The following is a 9,155-nucleotide window of genomic DNA, read 5'->3' as shown; positions in this document are numbered from 1 at the left end:
TTATTTAATTATATTATAATATCAAATATGAGGAATATTGGTATTAGCTCTTCTTTGAAATTCCAGTAGAATTCTGTGTGAAGCCATCGGTTCCTGGGCTTTTATGTTACATTTTAATCTATTCATCTGGTATATTTTAATTGTAATTTGTCTGTATTTCCTTTCACATTACTCTTTTTTCAGTCTTCCTGGATCCCTTCTTCTTTTCTAATATTAATTTTCTTTTGTTCAGGTCTTTCTTCTACATCAAAAATTCATCTTCTAATGACAGCTCTTTATGACATTTAATCAACTGTACTGCTGTTAGTAATTTGATCACTGGTATCCCCACATTCAGGCCATGCATTAGTGTCATTTCAGGTACCATGCAGTAGTAAGTCCTTCTCTGATAAAACCCCATCCTTAAGGAGGAAGCATTCAGGTCAAGTCCAGCTCAAGGTCTCTGGGTCCCATGTCTTAAATGAATGGTGTCTTCAGCTCCAAGAACTTGATGTCCTCTTCTGACCTCCATGGACATGGATCACACTCATATATTTTCCTAAACATAAATAAAAGTAATAATGTTCAAAAATGCCATTGCTTAATAACTAAATGTTTCATTTTTCATGTATTAGGCATCTGTATTTCTTCTTTGAAAATCATCTATTCAGTTTGTTTATCCACTTATTTTTATTGCATTACTTTTTGCCTTTAGTGTTTAATTTTGTTTGATTCATTTTATACTATGCATAGTAATCCCTTACAGGATGAGTAGTGGTGGACATTTTTCTTTTATTTTGTAGTTATCTCTTCACATGTGTAATATCCCTCAAAGCACAATTGTGGCTACAGCCCATGTTTATATATATAATGATTTTATTGGGATGCAATCAGATATATATTTTAAAGCTTTCATTGTGATTATTCATTTTTCAACATTTGATAATTTATTTACTTATTCAGTGTGTGCATGCGTGGGAATACTGGCAGAAATTAGGTCAAAACTTATGGGAGTATAACTCTTCTTCTACCACATGGGTTTTGGGGATTTAACTTGGGTCTTCTAGTTTAGCAGGAAACTCTTTCACCTGATGAGCTATCTCACTGGGTTCCATTGTGCTTCGTGAAACACACATTACATACAAATAATATCACCTATTTGCTAAAATTTAAAAGAAATTTATATTTTTAGAAACTACACGGGAAACAGGTCATTTTATAGTTTAATTAAATAGTTATAAATGAGTCCTTAACGTGGATATTTTGTTTTAGTTGTTATAGTGTGACTGTGTGCACATGAGGGCAAGATGTCTGTAAGTTTAAAATCACTTCTAAAATAATTCTGGGGAAAATGTTATCTTGTAGGCATGGCAAAGCCAATAATGACCCCAAAGCTGCAAAACATGGGTGTCACACAAGACAATAGTCAACAGACAATCAAAAATCAAAGGGTACCTATGTACTGCTATATCTCCTTGCTGAACTATGAACTACTGATGATTCTGGGACAGTGCCAGGGGTAGGGAAATTAGAGGTCAAGGACTGTAATAAATGCAATCAACTTATTGCAGATATTATCAAAAACATTTTTATTAAATAAATAGGGTGATGAAATTGTTGAGAATTAACTCTATAAACAAACTGGAGATAATTTCTTCTGAAAAAGATATCAGAGCTGCACATTAGTATATATCAAAATGGTGATCAACCACGAGCTATATTTACCTACAATCACATGCTTTTGGGAAAGCATGATTCGTGTGTGTGTGTGTGTGTGTATATATATATATATACATATATATATATCAGTTGATTTTAACTATTAGTTCATGAAATACTAGCATGATTTTCAAGAAGTTATTAATTTCATATCTGTTTAGAGATGAACTAGACCTCAAACATTTATACACATAGATTATCCAGCAAAAGACCCAGTACATCAATTGGTATATAATATATTATTATAAATGCAATATTATCAAAAGCATGTAATGTTTACCTGAATGGTCTTAGTAGTTATATTATTTCATTGTATAATATAGATAATGATTATGCAAATAATTTGTGAACTGAGAAAAGTATATTAAAATATTATAAACAAATCGTACTTATAGTTAAGGAAAAATTATAGAAAAACCTTGAATTCATCTGAAGATTTAAAACTTGAAATCTGACAGAGAACATATCATTATGAAGTAACTAGCATTATGATTTGATTTGTTTAGCATTTTGATTTCCAAGTGGATGCAGTCTTCACAAATATCTTCAATATCTTCTATTACAAAGATAGAATTTGGGTTGGCATATAATGCCATACTTTTAAAGATGGTAAGATTGATAAGAAATTCAAAGAGGACTTTGTTGATAACAACCTAAATAAAGAGACTTGTAGAATTTTGAAAAAATAGATAATGTGTAACAACATGTGATCATTGTTTTTGCAACATTATTGTCATCTAATCTTCAATATATGCAAGTATATTATGAAAATTCATTACTCATTATGAATGGTAAGACTATAGTGTTACAATTTTGAATATATTTTTCTAATGGCTATCTTATTAAACATATACTAATCACCATTATAAATTCCCAAGCAAGTCATTATACAATTACATTTCCATGCTGATAAAATTGTGTATACACAATGAATTTGTCAATAACATAAGATGTCTAAAAATTACTCCAGAGCTCACATATGATTTATCAGTGTCTTTATAGCATTCTTAATATCTTTATTTCTCAGTGTGTAGATGACTGGATTGAGGAGAGGTGTAATGACTGAATAAAATACAGCAAGAAACTTGTCTACCCAGGTGACGCTGACTGGCCATAGATAGATGAAAATGACAGGTCCAAAGAACAGCACAACCACTATGATATGGGATGTACAGGTAGAGAGTGCTTTTGATGAGCCATCTTTAGAGTGAAGCTGAACAGTTAATAGAATGTAAGTGTAAGATATCAGCAAGAGAATGAAGCAAGTTGTTGCTAAAACACCACTCTCAGCATTTATCACAATTCCCAGAGTATCAGTATTCATGCAGGCCAATTTCATCACCAAAGGAATATCACAGAAAAAACTGTCTATTACTCTAGGTCCACAGAAAGGTAGCTCCAAAATCAGGATAAGTTGACTAAAGGCATGCACAAATCCAGTAATCCATGATATCAAAACAAGCCAGATGCATTTCTCTCTGTCCACAATGCTAGAATAGTGAAGTGGCCTGCAGATGGCCACATAGCGGTCATAGGCCATTGTTACAAGAAGTACCATCTCACCCCCTGCAAAGAGATGCACACAGAGGATTTGGCTCATGCAGCCCCCAAAGGAAATGGTTTTATTATCTTTTATGAGATCTATGATCAGTTTGGGGGTAGTAACTGATGAAAGGCAAAAGTCAATAAAGGACAGATTGGCTAACAGAAAGTACATGGGAGAATGGAGACGATGATCAGTGATGATTAATACTGTGACGAACAGGTTTCCTACAAAAATCATCAAGTAAAGGGTGGAAAATGGCAGCAGGAGGAAGATCTGTAGTTCCCTTGATGTACAAAGTCCCTGAAAAACAAACTCAGATACCACAGACTGGTTTGCTTCTTCCATTTAGTATACTGTGATCCAATGTGTTGAGAGAGACAGAGCCTGATAGTTCCTGAAATAGAAATTGTAGCTTAATGTTCTTTAGTCAAGTAAGAAGAAAGTTTACAAATCATATTGTAGCATTGTATCCAGTCAGATTAATAATAACTTTGTGTGTGTGTTAGTGTGTGTGTGTGTGTGTGTGTGTGTGTGCGTATTCTCCCTAATCAGGAAATTTTTCTAAATATAGGAAAAAAATTACAAATCTGAAATATAATCTATGTATATAAATGAGTATATTGTTTAATAATATCTGTATAAAACATTCTGTTTACATTTTTCAAGCCTTAAATCTACCTTCTTTTATGAATTCAGAGGTACTTTTCTTCAATAAATACCTGTGATACTTTTACAGTCTCTACTTGACTGTTGTTGTACGAAAATGACAACCCAGTGACATATTTTAAACATGAACATGAAATTCCCAGTCCCAAATCTATTTTTGACTATGTCTGAACAGACAGAATTGAATCAATTCATTAAAATACGTGACAAAAATGGTTCCTCAAATAAGCTGAGGATCCATGTGCTCATGTAATGTTTTAAGCATTATGTTTTTTTCTTGAACATTGGACTCATCCATCAGAGTGTGTTTCTGAACACATATGGATCACGAGGCTTGATGGATGTTGCTTATTGTCATATCCTCACAGATCTTCAACTCTAAATGGAGAGATTTCATGCAATATTTTGAATCACTTATTCATGAAAGCTGATTTCTCTGCCTCTATAACTTTCTGTCTCATTTCTTCTTTCTTCCTTGACTATGTCCCTTTATTTCTCATGATATTTCTTTCTTTATGTTCATATCAGTTCTTTTTCATATTATTTTTATGGTTTGAAATTGGAAGATTAAAATGTCAACAAATTAGAGTATGTTTTGTGATTTCCTTGTTAAGTACCTGAAACATTATGCATTAGTAATAATACTGTCTATTGATTTCCTATATCAATCAGCTCTATAAATTAGTATGACCTTTGTAAAACAAGGCTATTTGCTATTTAAATACAAATAAGTAAGAATGACCACTTTAAGTAACACAAATTGTCTGATTCACATAAAATTGAGCATACTTACCCCTTTGGATATTAATGTCATTTTCACATCTATTTATATTGGTGAATTCTTAGTGAATTATGACCATTTTAATCTATATCACTATCAAATGATTACTTACCTAATTTATTGCCTGTATCTTGAAAAATAGAGCAACAAAAAATGAAAATAAAATCATGTGAAAGAGTATTCTGAGAGTATGAATTTTGCCATGTTGAGAGACTTGAAACATTGCATATTACTCTAAGAAATCATTAGATGTGAGCATGTCAGATTATTTTATGTTTTCAATATCTTAAGGATTGGTTGAAATGGAAAACAGAAATATTTTTATTAAGCAAAATAATTAAAAGTACAAATGCAAGACACTATAAATTCATGAAGGATTTTAAAAAGGGTGGTACTAAAATAAGAACAAGTAAACCTTAAGTGAGTAGTTGAGATGAAAAATGAAAATAAAACAGTTTGTGATGTACCCACACTCCAAGAATCACTTATAAAACATATCTTGCCTTTTGGATGACGTTTCTTCTAATTTCCCTGGTATCTGAAAATTCTTACATTGTTTTTCTATGGCCAGTGTTGCTGGGATGTTTCTTCTCAGTGTGGCTTATATACGCTAACAAAAGTCCTGTCTGCCTTGGAAAGTTTCCCGTTCTTCACATTAAATAGGTCCATGTAGTTGGAAAGTCTGAAGAGTCCCTGGGGATCCATAGGCTCCAATTTCTCTTGAATTATATCTGAGAGCTCAATAATAAAGAAAAATATTTCTTAATTTTATAAATATTTTATGATTATGACTTAATATTTGTATGTGTTATGATAACTTACAAGTTAAAAGATGAATTACATGGGAAAGTGAGATGCCATAGCAGTTAAAGTCACTTGCTTCCAAGCCTGATGACCTGTGTTAATCTTTGGCGTTCACAGGGTGGATGGAAAGAATCCACTCACTCAACTACCTTCTAACCTCCACAGATGTGTTGTTGCATATCGGTGTATGTTCAAGGACATATATAGACATTCCTATATTCATGACACATGCACCTACATGAGTAAATTTAATAACTATTTGAAAAATAAGGAAAACTTTCCTATAGTTTCACAGCTCATGTATTCATTTAGACAATTTTCTTCACACCTGGAAATACCAGCAGAGACATTTTTTTCTCACTCTTGATACTTATGATCAACCTCTATTTCATCAATGAGTCATGCAAAAAAATCTTATTTTAGATTGTTCCATTTGTCTTTATTTTCAAATTAGTTTCTTTTTTTCATTGTTATCACTTTTTCTTTTAATTTTAAATAGCTTATTTTACATGTCAATCCCAGTTCCCTTATATGCTTAATGTAAGCACCATTATGTTTTGATACACATACATATAATAAAATTGCATGTTTGTCCTTTATACAGAAACTTTGTGTCCTAAATTTATTTAAAATTTCCTTTCAGCATTTCATCACATATTTATACTTCATTAAACATAATTTTCATTTCATACATTTTTTAAAACTACATTATTTTTACTCTTCATGAAATTTTCTAGTACAAAAGTTTTATATGTGAAAATAGTTTTATAATCAAAGTAATTATAGGCTCCAAATATCCTCCTAATCTTTTATACAATAAACTGTTATCGTTGTTTTCCAAAGTATATTTACTACCTACACTCTATTGTATTTTTATATTGTAACAACCTCCAAACCTTTACATATAACCCTCCATGTTTTACTTCAATTCTAAAACTTCTTTTTTTAGTTATTATTACGTTCATAAATATACATATACCTACTTCTACAATCCCAAATACAATCTTCACATTCCATATAATGCTACTTACAAGTATGTTTTCCAACTTTTGGTCACTTGGTGTGCTCTTCCTTGGGAATGGGTTAAACATTTATCGCTCCCAAGTTTACTCAGTTACCTACAGTGTATTTCGTGTGTGTGTGTGTGTGTGTGTGTGTGTGTGTGTGTGTGTGTGTGTGTGTATTGGGTTGAGGTCTCATGCTCATTCACTTTCCCTATTATTGTAGCCATGGTATATCTTATCTCTGGGCAATGATTGTGGAAGACTTTTAAGATGTAGCTTTTAATATTATTAGGAGACATGCTCTCATAACATAATACCTGAAACATTGGCTCTTACAAAACTTATAGGCACTCTTTTGTAATCTTCTCTAAGCCTTAGTTGCGGAAGTGCTTTGTAGAGGTACCCATTTGTACTGTGATCTTGATGTTTATGTGAGATGGTTGGCACTTCACATGTAACATGACTGATGAGCAATAGAAGGTGTCCCTAATCTTCTGTACAAAAGAAACGTGAAAGTTGTGAGAATCAAAGTTGAGATGCTTCTGCCAACACTAACACCATAAAGGGAATGAATCAAGGCAGTTGTGAGGGAAGAGTTTTTATATGTGACTGACTAATAGAAACAAGCAAGAAAGACTCTATCTAGACCATGATCCACAGAGAAGCCACCACAGCTTTTATAAAAAATACTTGCTCAGAGACACTTGCCAAGAAACTATTACCTTAGGCAGAGGTTATCCTGCAGTTAACCACTTTGGTCAGATTTATTGTTTCTATAATAACTGATAGGTCTTCTTTGGTCTTGTGTTCTAAAACTTTCCTGCATACTGTAGATTTCTTGGTTGGCAGTGTGGTTGTCCTTGCATGCATAAAATCCTGAGTTTAATCACCAGAATTGAAGGAACAAGACTGGATTTGGAGAAACACCCAGTATCCTACTTCTTAAGAAGTAGGCAAAAGGATAAGAATTTTAAGGTCATCTCAGCTACATATTGTGTTTGAAGCCATCATTCTCGAAATAAGATCCAGAACAAAACAAAACAAAACAAATCACTAAGACAAACCAAATCAAACAGCAGCAACAGCAATTTATCCCAACTTTCATTCATTGATTATGTCCACAGTTTAATGTGAAACCTGAATTCCCCTTGTAGTGTTCCTCTCATAATTACTGCAGCTTTGTGAGAAATATCTTTTTACTCACATTAAAATATCTAACGTTAATTTATGGTATTTCAGCATTTTAAAACAAAGTTAGCTACGAGGTATTGTTTCTCATGATATCTCCTTCTTAATTGTGTCTTTGTATGGTTTAGTTATCAGTGTAATTGCAGTCTCATATAAAGAGTTTAGCAATATTCCTTGGTTTCTATTATGTGGAATAATTTGCAGAGTATTGGTATTATCTCTTCTTGGAATTTCTGGTATAATTTTGCACTGAAACCATCTGGCCTAAGGCTTTTTTTTGGTTGGGAGCCTTTTGATTATTGCTTCTATATCCTTGGGGTTATTGGTCTAATTAAATTGTTTATCTGTTCTTGATTTAATTTTGGTAAGTGATACTTATCTATAGAATTATTTGTTTCCTTTCTATTTTACAAGTTTGTGGGGTACAGGTTTTATAGTATGACTTGATGGTTCTCTGGATTTTCTCAGTGTCTGTAGTGTAGATAATCAATATTATTGATTATATCAAAGAACTTTGGTTTATTGTTTTTCTGTTTCTTCATCATTGACTTAAATCCTCAAATGGATTATTTCCTGGCATCTACTCCCCTGGGTAATTTTGCTTCTTTTTGTTCTAGCTTTAAGGTGTGCTGTTAAGCCTCTAGTATGACATGTTCTCCAATTTCTTTATGTGGGCGCTTAATGCTATGAGCATTCCTTTTAGCATTGCTTTCAAATTGTCCTATAATTTCAAATTGTCCCATAATGGTTGTTGTATCTTTACTTTTGTTGAAAAACTTATTTATTGTATATTTAAATTAGAAACATGCTTGCTTCCAATGTCAGTTCCATCTCCCTCACCCTTCCCTCCATGCCTGCTTTTCCCCACCAGCACCCAGCCCCCTACCCATTGCCCACTCTGTTGCCCGGGCAGGATAAGGCCCTCCATGGAGGATCACTAGAGTCTGTCATTTCATTCCCGGGAGGGCGTAGGCCTTTCCCCAAGTGTCAAGACTTAGAAATGCATCCCTCATTGTGGGATGGGCACCCAAAGTCCATGTGTGTGCCAGGGATATATATTGATGTACTACCCAAAGCCCCATAGATTGTCTAGGTTTCCTCACTGACTCTCACACTCAGGGGGTCTGTATCAGTCCCATACTGGACCCTCAGCCATCAGTTTGGGGTCCAAGATCTCCCCCTTGTTCAGGTCACCTGTTTCTCTGGTTTCCACCAGCCCAGTCTTGTCCCCTTTGCTCATCAGTCCTCCCTCTCTGTCACTGGGTTCCAGGAGTTCAGTTCAGTGTTTAACTGTAGGTGTCTGCCTCTGCTTCTGTCTGTCACTGGATGGAGGTTCTAGGATGGTATATAAGATAGTTGTCAAAATCATTGTCAGGGAGGTACATTTAAGGTAGTCTCTCCACTATTTCTTAGCTTGCCAGTTGGTGTCACCCTTGTAGATCTCTGGAAATCTCACTAGTGCCAGATC

At 33.7% G+C, this 9,155-nt stretch overlaps 1 protein-coding gene across 1 annotated transcript; it reads right to left on the bottom strand.

Annotated features, from left to right (window-relative positions):
• Positions 1 to 2,671: 2,671 nt before the first annotated feature.
• On the bottom strand, positions 2,672 to 3,589 carry LOC101833364 (olfactory receptor 4K3-like). Its single transcript, XM_005064533.2, has one exon. It carries the CDS (start codon positions 3,587 to 3,589, stop codon positions 2,672 to 2,674), a length of 918 nt encoding a protein of 305 aa, XP_005064590.2.
• Positions 3,590 to 9,155: the final 5,566 nt, after the last annotated feature.

This window comes from Mesocricetus auratus, unplaced genomic scaffold, assembly GCF_017639785.1.
Source record: "Mesocricetus auratus isolate SY011 unplaced genomic scaffold, BCM_Maur_2.0 Super-Scaffold_100004, whole genome shotgun sequence".
Lineage (NCBI taxonomy): Eukaryota > Metazoa > Chordata > Mammalia > Rodentia > Cricetidae > Mesocricetus > Mesocricetus auratus.
This window is presented reverse-complemented; position numbering and strand designations above follow the sequence as displayed.